Raw genomic sequence first — 14,580 nt, 5'->3', positions numbered from 1 at the left:
TCTACTAAATAATAAATAAAACATATATATAAACAAGTTGTGTAAAAATGTGGGGAAAATGTAAGAACATAGAATACAAATATATAAACTAAAGAATCAGGTATAAATGTCCAAAAACAGAAAACAGAGAGAATACAAAGTGTATAAGAACGAGTTATTAAGATTCTTTCAGCTTCTTATAGAATAGAATCAATAAAGTCATTCTATTCTATAAGAAGTTAAAAGAACACTGTCTCATATATTATCAATACATAGAGTTAAACAAATAACTAGAAATGTCCAAAAATATAAAAGGAAAACTAAAATATACAAAAACATCTGCACACTAATAAAACTATTCATTTCCAACATGACATCTCTCCATGAATTGGACCCCCCCCCCCTGCCTCCTGCTTCCTGTAGGTCAAGAGGAAGGGAAGAGATTGAAGAGCCAACATGGGAGTAGAGATTGAGACCATAACTCCGGGAGATGGTGGGAATAGTCTACAGTTTACCACCAATAATAATACACCCTCAGAGTGTTGGCATTATTTCACTCGCTTTATTTTGATTGTGCTTTATTTACAGGACGGACCTTCCCGAAGAAGGGGCAGCGCGTCGTGGTTCATTACGTCGGTGAGAAACCTGAGAAACACGCTACATGTCGGGGCTTTTAGGATAAAGGAGAGCACGTTAAAAGCTCATATTTAGTGGTCAGAAAGTCTGGTTTTATTGCGCTAAATTCAGGAACAAGTATGGAACAATTAAAGCTAACTAGCTGCTTGCTTTTGCTGGTTAGCATTGATGCTAACGCTGAATACCATTTCAACCAACCGCTTGTTGTGTCTGTTGGGCTACCTAGCATAGACGCTAACGCTCAATTCCATGTTTGCAGATTGCTTGTTGTGTCAGTTGGGCTAACGCAAGCTAGCATTGGCACAAACGCTAAATGCAATCTTAACCAACAGCGTGTTGTGTCAGTTGGGCTACCTAGCATCGATGCTGAAGCTGAATTCCATGTGAAACATTGCTTGTTGTGTCAGTTGGGTTTACGCTACTTAGCATTGATGCTAACGCTAAATACCATGTTTAAGAGACTGCTTGTTGTCAGTTAGGCTAACGATAGCTAACTTGATGCTATCGATGGGCCTTGGTGCATGAATTTCACAATTTACATTTAAATCATTTAAATAATTGTACTTTTATTATTTAAGGCCGGAGCATTAGTGGACTAACTGTTAGCTGCTGTCCGTCAGCCCCTATAACGTGAAGCTAACCCTCCCCATGATGCTACCCCGCTAACGCTAGCTCCCAGTGACCGTTATTAAGCTACTTCTTTTCCAGAGAAAGTACAAGTACTCAGGTCTTGTACTTGAGTAAAGTAGAAGTACTCAGATCTTGTACTTGAGTAAAAGTAGAAGTACTCAGATCTTGTACTTGAGTAAAAGTAGAAGTACTCAGATCTTGTACTTGAGTAAAGTAGAAGTACTCAGATCTTGTACTTGAGTAAAAGTAGAAGTACTCAGATCTTGTACTCCAGTAAAAGTAGAAGTACTCAGATCTTGTACTTGGGTAAAGTAGAAGTACTCAGGTCTTGTACTTGAGTAAAGTAGAACTACTCAGGTCTTGTTCTTGAGTAAAGTAGAAGTACTCAGATCTTGTACTTGAGTAAAGTAGAAGTACTCAGGTCTTGTACTTGAGTAAAGTAGAAGTACTCAGGTCTTGTACTTGAGTAAAGTAGAAGTACTTAGATCTTGTTCTTGAGTAAAAGTACAAGTACTCAGATCTTGTACTTGAGTAAAGTAGAAGTACTCAGATCTTACTTGAGTAATACAATACTCAGTCTTGTACTGAGTAAAGTAGAAGTACTCAGGATCTTGTACTCAGTAAAAGTAGAAGTACTCAGATCTTGTACTTGGAGTAAAGTAGAAGTACTCAGGTCTTGTACTTGAGTAAAGTAGAAGTACTCAGGTCTTGTACTTGAGTAAAAGTAGAAGTACTCAGATCTTGTACTTGAGTAAATTACAAGTACTCAGATCTTGTACTTGAGTAAAAGTAAAGTACTCAGTCTTGTACTCGAGTAAAGTAGAAGTACTCAGATCTTGTACTTGGGTAAAGTACAAGTACTCAGGTCTTGTACTTGAGTAAAGTAGAAGTACTCAGGTCTTGTACTTGAGTAAAGTAGAAGTACTCAGATCTTGTACTTGAGTAAAGTAGAAGTACTCAGGTCTTGTACTTGAGTAAAGTAGAAGTACTCAGTCTTGTACTTGAGTAAAAGTAGAAGTACTCAGATCTTGTACTCCAGTAAAAGTAGAAGTACTCAGATCTTGTACTTGGGTAAAAGTAGAAGTACTCAGGTATTGTACTTTAGTAAAGTAGAAGTACTCAGGTCTTGTACTTGAGTAAAGTAGAAGTACTCAGGTCTTGTACTTGAGTAAAGTAGAAGTACTCAGGTCTTGTACTTGAGTAAAGTAGAAGTACTCAGGTCTTGTACTTGAGTAAAGTAGAAGTACCAGAGTGTAGGAATACTCTGTCACAGTGAAAGTATTCTAAATGTTCCTCCAGTGAAAGTAGAAAGTACTCTCCTCTAAATGTACTTAAAGTAGCGACAGTAAAAGTAGTCATTGTCTGATTGGTCCATTTCAGAATAATATCTCTGATATGTTTTATAATGATTGATCATTAAAGTGTTCTCAGAGCTGGTAAAGGTGCAGCTAGTTTGAATGCTTTGTATACTGCAGGGTAGCTGCTGGATTTACTGCAGGTGAACTACAGTCTGATTTAAAGGGAGATTATATTTAACTTCATTAATCCTAATCTGTAAAGTAAATAAATATAGTGGAGTAAAAGTTCAAGCCACCAGTGGTGATAATTGATGGCATTAAATGTGTGTTTTCTGTCAGGCACTCTGGCCGATGGGAAGGTGTTTGACTCCTCGAGGACCCGGGGGAAACCGTTCAAATTCAAGATTGGACACCAGGAGGTGATCCGAGGCTGGGAGGAAGGAGTAGCGCAGGTAAGGAGCTGGTTTTTACTGTAAACAGCTGTATTTCTGGATATGTTTTATGCTTTATCGTGCAGTTAATCATACGTCATGTTCGCTACTGTGGGCATAACTTCATTTGGCAACAGCAGCTTTATCTTTAAACAGACTTGCATGTATTGTCTAAAAAAAGCTCCTTTCATTTAATCTTCTTGTGTTCATTGTTATGCACCAAAAAGGCAAGGTCCTTTTTTCAATATGAATCTGCTGTTCATTTGAGTCAATTTTGAGTTATTGTCGTTAAAGCTGTGTGTTGCTGGCTGAATAGAATATTAGTTTGTGTTGTTTTAAATGTTTTGGAAAAGCTTTTATGTGTAATTGGAATACATTAACTCTTGATAATCCCCCCCCCCCTCCACAGATGAGTGTGGGTCAGCGGGCGAAGCTGATTTGCTCTCCGGACTTTGCGTACGGCAGCAAAGGACACCCGGGCATCATCCCGGGCGACGCCACGCTCACCTTCGACGTGGAGCTCATCGGCCTGGAAGCCTGAACTCTGCTCTCATTTTGTCTAATTCCACTCAAATCTTCAGGGTAAGTTAGCTTGAATCGTTCCTACTTCCTGTTCATCATATACGGCGAAGACAAAACTTTAAATTACAGCCAGAATACTTTCTTTATCAAAGTGGGTTTTGTGACAGTTGCTTCATTTAGAATTGAATACAGTTTAAAGAAAACTAACCGAACAGAAGAAGCTAAAGTAATAAAATGATCAAACTAAATAGAATATAATATTATATAAACAATAAGAAGTTGGGTAAAAATGTGCTGTAAAAAGGATCATTAAAAAAGGTAATAGATAAATTATGATAACTTGATGTATAATGTAAACTTAAGAAGAGAAATAAAACTGTGCAAAAATATATAATATAACGTATCAAATAAATATATACATTTCTAGTAAATGCGTTATTATTTAAAGTAGTTTTTCATGCTTTTATTTTGAAGGCGCCTTTGGGCACCTGGTGTCATGGCATATATTGGAGACAGGTGGTGGTTGGAGTAGACCACCATATGGTTTTTACCACAGGGAAAATAAAAGCAGCAGGAGACCTGAGGAGAGGCACAGGGCAGTTCTGTACAGGACACCTGTTCTGTATGCGTTTGTAAATGCACAAACACATATTATTTTCTGGACTTCTGGATCATTCCCTGCGTATATTCGCTCTCTGGTGCCTCCCGTCTCCTCTGACACTCGTTCCTCTCCGCAGGTTGACTCCTATCTCGGGAACATGGAGGAAAGCGGGCGGATGATTCCTGCCCGTGATCCCTGCATAGGACCTGTGTCTCTCTCCTCACCTCTTCACTCTCCTCTCATCTAGAAGCCATCGTGTTTCCTGTCACTTGCTTTAAAAACGTTATCCTCCAGTTCTCCTCTCTAGGTTCCATTCAGTAATAAGTCATAGGCCACCCCCCCACCCCCGTGTTTTGTCTGCTATGTATTTTTATGGTGATGTTTTTTATTTTTTATCTGACTTTACAAATTGTGTCTGCCACCAGGAGCAGGTTTTAGATCAAACGTGTCATAAATATTCAATCAGTGTCATTCCTGTGGCTCCGTGGCCTTTACAAATTGTATTGATCGCCGGTTTGGACTTTTAAAAGAAACGTTGTGATGCGTGATCACTTTATTGGGTTTAATCTAAAGAATGAACACGTCGTGAACCAGGGGTTTATGAATTAAGCACAGTATCGCCGTGCAGGTCTCTGTCCGACCTGCAGCATCGTTTCTTAATTTATAAGAGTTAATATTCACAGCGGGACGGATCCAGTCCTGGCTCGTAAAACACCCGGGGAAACGTCTTATTTTGGATGCATAAACAGAAGGTTTTGGTCTCTGGTTTAAATAAAGGTGCATGGGGGGCTCCCCGCGGAGACCTGTCGGCACGTCTCTGGGTTTGTGGTTATCTTTGTTTGAAGGAGTTGTGTGTACGCTGTGGATGATGTTGTAAAGGTCTGTCTTTACTCTAAACACATTAAAAGAGTAATTTTAACACAAACTCCCCTCCTCCGTCCCCTGTGCTTCACTGTTCACCCTTAGAATGCACATTAAAGGACGTTAGTGCTCACTGAATGCACTTTAATCACGAAGGAATCAGAAGCTTATGTCCTGACAGAAGAGGAAATACTCTGCTTATTATTAATCATTGCTTTTTCAGGTCGAGAAAAACCTGATTAAAGCTCTAGTTTCACACGGAGACGGGTAAGTGAAGAGGCAGATAAATAACAAAGCAACATGTATTAGATTTAGGGCTGCAATTAAATACTGTCTTTATCGATTCCTCCGGGGGTTAATTTATGATTAGAACTGTCCTCTCGGCCCCCAACCCAAAGATATTTCACTTCATTTCTATTTGAAACATCAAAAAGTCAACATTTCTAGATTGGACATGCTGGAATGAACAAGTGATTTTTATGTCAAAAAAAAGTTCACAATAAATAAACATTTTGATGGATATTCTCTGGATTGGACATAAACAAGACGAGATTCAGGAAAACCAATAGGAACCGAGAGACCAGTGTGAATGAGAAGGACATGAAAGCCTTGTTTTGGGGCAGATTGAGACTTTTGATCAGCTGATCGACAGCCTGTTGGAGTTTAAATGCAGTTGTCAGTAAGGTGTGAGGTAAGGTAAGACTGTGAGGAGAATCTAAATGTTTTTGAGATATCTTAAAAATAACCCAACACCTTTTGATTGATATTCCCTGAACTGGACATAAGTCAATAATAACAGAGCAGAGTTTTTTGCAAATGAAATGACATCCAGCTGTTTGAACATGAAGGGAGGGCAGTCGCTCTGACGTGGAGCAAATTGAAAATCTGGAGGATTCAAACAGTACTGTAGGGGCTGCTTCAACAGTAAATAAAATACACTTTTTATTTTACATTTTTGCAGATATTCTTCTTTCCTCAGCTGCTTCAGGAAACCCTCCTCTCACAGCACATAAAGGGGGAACCTGTAGTCAGAATGGAGGCATTTCATTGGACACACAGAGGGACTTGTTGCTGCACAAACAGACCATCATTATAATAGCTGCAGCTCAGTGAGAGCGGGGTGGGGGGTGTCCTGCAGCTGCTCCTGTAACGTTACAGAATAAACCACTGTATTAAAACACTCAGTCAACAAAATGACCCTCTCATCTCCAAAAGCATGAGTATGAGTCTGTGGACAGATGGGCAGACGGGGGTCTCAGAGGAAGTGAAATGCATTTTAATCACAGTATAAATATTAATGCACTTCTCACATCAACACTTTATTTTTAGACACAAAGTGCAATCAAGGCCAGCTGGAAATCCACAATCCTGATGCTGGCTTTATCTCCCATTTGTAAATTCAGGATTTGAAAACTGGATATTTTTGACTGATATTGCAATTCCTATAAACGTATGGTATAGGATTTGTGATTGGACATAGTTTAGTGTCATTGTAGGACATAGGATTGTGCACCAAATGCAGGTATGGCCCCATTTTTCTGCAAGATGCAAAACGCAAAACAATACAGATATTTCTTCTAGTGGAATTTGGAGGGTCAAATTGCAATTACGCCAAAAAGTGACTTATTTTTTACTGATTTTAGAGAAAAATAACAGTTTTAAAGTTCAGGGTACATTTCCAAACAGGGTCCAATAAATACAGTCTGTTGTGTTTCATTTATTGGAACTCCTCCAATGCACATGCTTTCTTAAGAAAAGTCCTTTAAAGTCAGATAAAGAACGACTGCTTTTAGACCGCGACTCTTTTCCCTTTTACCAATTTTTAAAAACAGGATGAAAATACAGAAGCATTCCATTTCAAACTATTCATTTCTATAAAATAAAGCAAACATTTTCTCCCAGAGGTTAAATCTAAATCCAGAACTGGGATTTTTTTTTTAAATTGAAGCCGTAGAACCTGTGGGTGACATGCAGAGTCCAGTCAGGAGAGACCATGGAGCTGCAGGCGGAGCAGTCAGGGTGTACAGGTGGAGAAAGGAAAGCTACTCTGTTCTCCGAGGCATGAGCACGACATCACGAGGGCTTTATGTCAAATCTAGAAATTTTAGAAGAGGAGGAAAAATCCCAAACTGTGGGGAAGTCAGCTGTCTTGAAGGGACAGTACGCCCAATTCAGCCTCTCACCTGTTGAGCTGTTCATCAGTCCGGATGGTTGGGTGTGAGCCTCAGAGGGTGGGAGACATGTCTGCTGTCTCTAATGGAAGTAAAGGACGGTGGATGGTGGACAAAGCACCAACACTCAGACCTGTTTGAAAATGATGACCCGTTTTCTCAAAAATAATCCACTGACCGTGTTGTGAGCAGCTTCTTGGAGGGACTATTTTCTTTAAACCGAACTACATCCGTAATCTGTCTCACTCCGCAGAAGATAGGATGGATCCACTCCTCTTGTGACAATGTGTAAACTTTAACGGTGTTTCGCTAACGTTTCTTACATGAAACAGAGTCAGAGTCTGGAAAGTGAAGCGTGTCTGAGCGTGCATTCTCTCAGACGTCCACCAGGGGGCGGCTCCACTGTAAGGAGCAGTCAGGATGCGTAGAAGTCTATGAGAGCATCGCCCACTTCCCTCTGGATTTATTACCTTAGTAACCATTAACCTGGTGAGATTATGGTCTGGATCTCTAGTTTCAAGATGATGATGTTCATTTAGTAAATTATGGAGTAAAGCAGACGATAAAGCGGAGAACGCTATTCTTTTTTCACTGGTCTGTCAGTGTGTATTTTTTAGTGTTTGCTTAAAACTGTCCATGATAATGCTGCTCATAACGGGGGGGGGGGGGGGGTCATGATTTCTGGAAAGAGACCCCACACACTCTGCAGCTCAGCTCTCCTGGTGAGGGGGGGGTCAGGAAGTCTCATATCTGCGTCGTCCCGTTCGTGTTGGGGGGTCTGCCTCCCCTGCCTGCCCCCCGCCTCCTCAGCGAGGTCAGGGCCACGGCGCAGCAGCCCCTCAGCAGGGAGCCGATGTGATACCCGGGCAGGACCCCCCGGGGCCCCCACATCCAGGCCACCGTGGGGACCACCGGCATCGCCAGGGCCAGCAGGTCCACCAGGAAGTATCGGCTCCAGTGGCACTGCGGGGGGGCCACACCTTCCTCCTCCCCCTCTATCTCCACCTCCACGGCGTCCTGTCTCTCAGGGAGGGGGGCCGTGGGGGGGGGCTGACAGGTGAGAGGCCCCTTCACCTCCTTCTGTTTATCAGGCGGCTCCGCGATGTGAGGGGGGGCCCCGCCGGGTAAAGGTGAGGGATGTGTCTCTGAGAGGGGGGGGGCCTCGTCACACAGCCAGCTGATGGTGGGACTGCAGCCCTGAGAGCGGACCTCCACCTTCCTCTCCAGAGGTGGGGGGGTCGGGATGGGGTCGGAGGCAGCGGGCCCTGGGGCCTCCTCCTGTTTATCAGGCGGGTCCGCATTGTGAGGGGGGGCCCCGCCGGGTAAAGGGGACTCAATATGTGTCTCTGAGGGTGGTGGGGCCTCCTCCCACAGCCAGCTGATGGTGGGGCTGCAGCCCTGAGAGCGGACCTCCACCTTCCTCTCCGGAGGAGGGGGCATCGGCAGGGGGTCGGAGGCGGGCCCCGGGGCCTCCTCCTGTGGCAGGTGCAGGTACAGGTGTGTGTGAGGTGTGTGTGCGATGCAGCTGCAGGAGTGTGAGACGGGCAGCACCGCCCCCCCGCTGCACAGCCTCTTGTAGGGGGAGGAAGTGGGGGGCCCCTGTGTGCTGTGGCCCCTGGGCTCCGACAGCAACGCGGCCTCCAGCAGCAGGTGGGTCTGTCGGGGCCCCCGGTGGCCCTCGGGCTGCAGGGTGGCCCCGCGGCTCAGGGTCCCAGCGGGGGAGCAGCCGCAGGAGCGAGAGCGCCCCCCGGGTCGCCCAACCGGTCGGGCCCCCGGGTGCAGCTGGTGTTGGTGGGGGGGCTCCTGGGGGCTGGCCCTCACCTCGTCCTGCAGGAGCCGGATCTCCCTCCGGGCCTCCTGCAGCTCCAGCTGAGCCTCCAGCCTCTGGACCTCCTCCTGGATCCAGTCCTCCTGCATCCGGAGCAGCTGGGCCCGGAGCCCCGAGATCTCACTGTCCCTGGGGGGGAGGACGAAGCGAGTCAGGCATGGAAGTATTTCTAACCCTTCTTTGTACATTTGAAATAGTAGTGACGGAGGGGGCATCACTTTCTGTTCATTTATTTCCGGACTGATAGCATTATTAACGGTTCATGATTTGTTTTAATTTTGGAATATTCTTAAGACCTCCTGTTGATATCGTGCACCAACAAATCTGAACTGAGCTCTTCCTCTCTTACGGAAACCCCCCCTCTAGAAGATGGGTATCTCCTGCAGGTGAAGCCTGCTGTCTCTAATGGAAGTAAAGGACGGTGGATGGTGGACAAAGCACCAACACTCAGACCTGTTTGAAAATGATGACCCGGTTTCTCAAAATAATCCACTGACCGTGTTGTGAGCAGCTTCTTGGAGGGACTATTTTCTTTAAACCGAACTACATCCGTAATCTGTCTCACTCCGCAGAAGATGGGATGGATCCACTCCTCTTGTGACAATGTGTAAACTTTAACGGTGTTTCGCTAACGTTTCTTACATGAAACAGAGTCAGAGTCTGGAAAGTGAAGCGTGTCTGAGCGTGCATTCTCTCAGACGTCCACCAGGGGGCGGCTCCACTTTAAGGAGCAGCCAGGATGCGTAGAAGTCTATGAGAGCATCGCCCACTTCCCTCTGGATTTATTACCTTAGTAACCATTAACCTGGTGAGATTATGGTCTGGATCTCTAGTTTCAAGATGATGATGTTCATTTAGTAAATTATGGAGTAAAGCAGACGATAAAGCGGAGAACGCTATTCTTTTTTCACTCCCATATTTATTATTTGCAACATTTTAGTCGCTTAAATATGTATTTTTTAGTGTTTAGTTTGAAGCCCCACCTGTGCTGCAGCCTCTCCACGTTGTCCCTCAGTCGGGCCCTCAGGTGTCTGATGCAGACCTCCTTCTGCTGCAGGGGGGTGAGGTACTGCTCCGGGGGGGGTGGTCTGATGCCATGGTTGTCACTGCAGGTGAGTTTCACCTGACGCCTGAACACACAGACAGGAAAGGGTCATTTACATATTATTTAAAAAAGTATTTCATTCTTACAAAATGTTTGTGAATTATATTATCAAATCCCATGTTTAAAAAAATTCTAATAATAATGAGAAAAACCTCTCGGTGTATGATCTCACGTCCCAACATATTAAATCATGTTTTCCTCTGGGTCTCAGAGGCTGTGAACTTAATAAATCATTCTGCAATTCAAATAAAAGATCCTGAAGTCATGAATATTTCAACATATTCCTGCTGAATGTGAGACCTGGGTGTGCTGGGGTGAGTCCGGGCTGCGGGGCTGACCTCCAGCCTGAGCTTCGCCGGGTGAGTGTGTGTGCTCGGCGTCTCGCTGAGGGAGTACCTGCCGTTCACTCCTGCAGTCCCCACTGAGCGCCTGCAGGGAGCAGACCAACAACAATCAGATTCAACACGCACCATACAGGAAAATGCTTGCATGTTACAAAACCAGATGTGTTGAATGTCTCTGGAGGAGGGGGAGGATCAGTACCTGCGCTGACCTGAGGACGACTTCCTGCCCGGGGTGAGAGACATGGCTGAGCTTCAGAGGACCTTCAACGTCTCCAGAGACGCTAGGAGCCCTCACAGCTGCAGAGAGGACATTTAACATGTCAGAGATCAGAAGATAATCTAAATCTGTGTTTCTAAATCTAAAACAAGTCGTTGGTACCGTTTGGATCGTCACTGAATTGAACAGTTTTTGGTCATCATGCACTATCTCCATCTTCTACCCCTCATCCAGAGTCAGGTCAGGGAGGAAGTAGTTCCAGCAGAGGGCCCCAAACTTCCCTTTCCTGACCCACATCAGCCAGCTCTGACTGAGGGAATCCTAGACCAGCGTGGAGATGTAACCCCTCCAGCTGGTCCTGGGTCTGCCCCTCGGCCTCCTCCTTACTGCTGAACCACCTCAACCACCTCCAGAGTGCTCACATACCCCGGTTTGAGAAGCACTGATCTAAATCATGACTGTCTTCCTTTAACGTGTGGTCCACTGCGTGAGACCATCACTGTCCTTCTGCTGTGAGTCTCAATAATGAAACCCAGTAAAAAGAGACGTAGGCCAGCAGCAGATAAAGGGTCCTTTCTGCGGGACACAAAGAGACAGTCAGTGCAGCTGCTACGTCTGCAGAGCTGCACACACACACACACACACACACACACACACACACACACACACACACACGAGGGGGCTGGTATTGAACGGGAGCATTATTGTTCAGAAAGCAAAGTTGATTTCATGATTCTTTTTGTTATAGATCTCATATCTACAGGAGCGTAGACAGTCCCAACAAAGCACCCTAACGTATCATTAACTGGACCTTTCAAAATAAAGGTGTTATATAAATATTAAATGAATGCAAATCCTTTTATTCTATTAAATCCCACAGTTTTATATATATATATAGTTAGCTGACAAAAAGGGTCAAAACATGTTTAAAGACCCAAAGTTTGGCGTCTTATCTTCACACTATTTCATTCTCACTTCATTTGTACTTCAACATCAGCCTTAAACTCCTTCCTCTCTGACTGATCTTACTAAAACGGATTTTGTGGATTTTAATACCGCGTTGAAAAGATATCAAAAGGAAACTTTTTGATTAAAGAAAAAATATATATATAGATTCAGTGAAACGGAGCTTTATTTGTCAGACTGAAGTACAGAGGTCAGAACAGTACTCAGATCTTGTACTTGAGTAAAAGTAGAAGTACTCAGATCTTGTACTTGAGTAAAGTAGAAGTACTCAGATCTTGTACTTGAGTAAAGTAGAAGTACTCAGATCTTGTACTTGAGTAAAAGTAGAAGTACTCAGATCTTGTTCTTGAGTAAAAGTAGAAGTACTCAGATCTTGTTCTTGAGTAAAAGTAGAAGTACTCAGATCTTGAGTAAAAGTAGAAGTACTCAGGTCTTGTACTTGAGTAAAGTAGAAGTACTCAGATCTTGTACTTGAGTAAAAGTAGAAGTACTCAGATCTTGAGTAAAAGTAGAAGTACTCAGGTCTTGTACTTGAGTAAAGTAGAAGTACTCAGATCTTGTTCTTGAGTAAAGTAGAAGTACTCAGGTCTTGTACTTGAGTAAAGTAGAAGTACTCAGATCTTGTACTTGAGTAAAAGTAGAAGTACTCAGATCTTGAGTAAAAGTAGAAGTACTCAGGTCTTGTACTTGAGTAAAGTAGAAGTACTCAGATCTTGTTCTTGAGTAAAGTAGAAGTACTCAGGTCTTGTACTTGAGTAAAGTAGAAGTACTCAGGTCTTGTTCTTGAGTAAAGTAGAAGTACTCAGATCTTGTTCTTGAGTAAAGTAGAAGTACTCAGGTCTTGTACTTGAGTAAAGTAGAAGTACTCAGATCTTGTACTTGAGTAAAGTAGAAGTACTCAGGTCTTGTACTTGAGTAAAGTAGAAGTACTCAGGTCTTGTACTTGAGTAAAGTAGAAGTACTCAGATCTTGTACTTGAGTAAAGTAGAAGTACTCAGGTCTTGTACTTGAGTAAAGTAGAAGTACTCAGGTCTTGTACTTGAGTAAAGTAGAAGTACTCAGATCTTGTTCTTGAGTAAAGTAGAAGTACTCAGGTCTTGTACTTGAGTAAAGTAGAAGTACTCAGATCTTGTTCTTGAGTAAAGTAGAAGTACTCAGGTCTTGTACTTGAGTAAAGTAGAAGTACTCAGATCTTGTACTTGAGTAAAGTAGAAGTACTCAGGTCTTGTACTTGAGTAAAGTAGAAGTACTCAGGTCTTGTACTTGAGTAAAGTAGAAGTACTCAGATCTTGTACTTGAGTAAAGTAGAAGTACTCAGGTCTTGTACTTGAGTAAAGTAGAAGTACTCAGGTCTTGTACTTGAGTAAAGTAGAAGTACTCAGATCTTGTTCTTGAGTAAAGTAGAAGTACTCAGGTCTTGTACTTGAGTAAAGTAGAAGTACTCAGGTCTTGTACTTGAGTAAAGTAGAAGTACTCAGGTCTTGTACTTGAGTAAAGTATAAGTACTCAGGTCTTGTTCTTGAGTAAAGTAGAAGTACTCAGGTCTTGTACTTGAGTAAAGTAGAAGTACTCAGGTCTTGTAGTTGAGTAAAGTAGAAGTACTCAGATCTTGTACTTGAGTAAAGTAGAAGTACCAGAGTGTAGGAATACTCTACACAGGAACTAAGGGGTTTAAAGACATGAAGTGCAGTAAAAGTACACAGTAGCATAACATTGTTCTTAAGTGCAGAACTTGAGTAAATGTACAGCCAACACCAACACTGAAGGGTACACTGATATTAGCATGTGAATCATCCAGTAAGTGCACATTTTAGGTTGTATACTGTAAAGAACATTTTAATTGAATCTGTCACCCCTACAGTTTTTGACTATTGGACTTTAATTTTGCAGCAATGGAAGAGGAGGACAAAATGTTCTCACCTTCCTGAAAGTCTTCATGCAGCTCTACCTGCAGACACACAGCTGCTGGATGAATCTGAGTGTCTGCAGAAACATCTCTTAACATCCACAAACACCCGATGCTTTTTATTCATTTCTCACCCTCTTTCCTTATTCTAGGACACCGGAAGTCTCGCCTCTGCTGTCTGCGCAACAAGTGTGCATCACGTTATTGGTGAGAAATACGCAATCACCTTACGTAATGTGAGTATCAGTGTGGATGTGGAGGCGGATAAAAAACACTACTTAAAGCTGCGTTTAGAGGCATGCTGTGTTTCAGTAAATATGTCCTTCAGAGAGCTTCATTCTGCGGTTAGATAACAGGCTGGATCTCATCTGTCGCACAGCAGGCTGGATAACAAAGTGTCATCATAACACAGACACCTGAAGCAAGACTTTCATCAGAGGCTGACTGGAGCTGCGTGTCCTGAATAAGGTTGTTAAGGATATCAATCACACACGCATTTTATTTATATTAAATCTTACCATCTGGGCAGGTGGAAGTTGCCACAGTTGCTGGCCGGAGCCGCTCCGCTGCTGCCGGGCAGGAGGCTCCATCCTGCAGCCATGGAGCCGGAGATGGAGTGAGGCGATGCGGCTGCTGCACCGCTGCTGCACCGCTGCTTCTTAAAGCGACAGCAGGGCAGCAAGCATCCGGGAATAACGCTTCATCCACGCATTACTGCTGTCTGTGTGACCGCTGAGGTAATGTGCTCCGACAGGGAGGAGGTAAGAGATGTGTTGATCCTGCAGGACGTTAACTGGGACACCTCCTGCTGATGCATCTGCAGAGCAGCTTCTCCTCACTTATGTAACACACACACATTAAAGCACACTCTCCCTTATCCGTAGGGTCATTACCGGGGCACCTGCAGAGAACTCACCTGCAGACCCATGTTTCTGTCATTCCATTTTGCAATAGCTTTGGCATTCAGTGTTGTCCTAATGACTATTAATCATCGTTTTCTGTTCAAATGTGAGGACCTTTAAAAGGAATGTTCTCGTCCAAATCTTTAAAATACAAGGAGCCAACTTCAAAACACAATCCTATTC

At 43.5% G+C, this 14,580-nt stretch overlaps 2 protein-coding genes across 2 annotated transcripts; one reads left to right on the top strand and one right to left on the bottom strand.

The window, feature by feature from the left end:
• The first annotated feature begins 288 nt into the window (after positions 1-288).
• Positions 289-5,022, top strand: fkbp1aa (FKBP prolyl isomerase 1Aa). Its single transcript, XM_063905242.1, has 5 exons — positions 289-472; positions 568-615; positions 2,883-2,995; positions 3,384-3,556; positions 4,234-5,022. The coding sequence occupies exons 1-4, from the start codon at positions 436-438 to the stop codon at positions 3,513-3,515; spliced, it is 330 nt and encodes a 109-aa protein (XP_063761312.1). The 5' UTR covers positions 289-435; the 3' UTR covers positions 3,516-3,556; positions 4,234-5,022.
• A 2,851-nt stretch (positions 5,023-7,873) lies between these two features.
• Positions 7,874-14,119, bottom strand: LOC134879123 (syntaphilin). Its single transcript, XM_063905491.1, has 5 exons — positions 14,014-14,119; positions 10,606-10,703; positions 10,363-10,491; positions 9,941-10,087; positions 7,874-9,086 (listed from the first exon to the last, which is right to left on the bottom strand). Exons 2-5 carry the CDS (start codon positions 10,647-10,649, stop codon positions 7,874-7,876), a joined length of 1,533 nt encoding a protein of 510 aa, XP_063761561.1. The 5' UTR covers positions 10,650-10,703; positions 14,014-14,119.
• Between the last annotated feature and the right edge of the window lie 461 nt (positions 14,120-14,580).

The sequence above is a fragment of the Eleginops maclovinus genome, chromosome 1 (genome assembly GCF_036324505.1).
Source record: "Eleginops maclovinus isolate JMC-PN-2008 ecotype Puerto Natales chromosome 1, JC_Emac_rtc_rv5, whole genome shotgun sequence".
In the NCBI taxonomy this organism is placed as follows: domain Eukaryota; kingdom Metazoa; phylum Chordata; class Actinopteri; order Perciformes; family Eleginopidae; genus Eleginops; species Eleginops maclovinus.
Note: the sequence above shows the minus strand (reverse complement) of the source record. Positions and strands in the feature narration are given on the sequence as shown.

Bases quoted from the DNA above. Each gene is read 5' to 3' on its own strand.
- fkbp1aa (XM_063905242.1), top strand. From the start codon at position 436: ATGGGAGTAGAGATTGAGACCATAACTCCGGGAGATG. The intron at 473-567 runs GTGGGAATAGTC...CTTTATTTACAG, and splicing joins GACCATAACTCCGGGAGATG to GACGGACCTTCCCGAAGAAG. The intron at 616-2,882 runs GTGAGAAACCTG...GTTTTCTGTCAG, and splicing joins CGTCGTGGTTCATTACGTCG to GCACTCTGGCCGATGGGAAG.
- LOC134879123 (XM_063905491.1), bottom strand. From the start codon at position 10,649: ATGTCTCTCACCCCGGGCAGGAAGTCGTCCTCAGGTCAGCGCAG. The intron at 10,088-10,362 runs GTCTCACATTCA...CTGTGTGTTCAG, and splicing joins ACTCACCCCAGCACACCCAG to GCGTCAGGTGAAACTCACCT. The intron at 9,087-9,940 runs GTGGGGCTTCAA...CCTCCCCCCCAG, and splicing joins GTGGAGAGGCTGCAGCACAG to GGACAGTGAGATCTCGGGGC.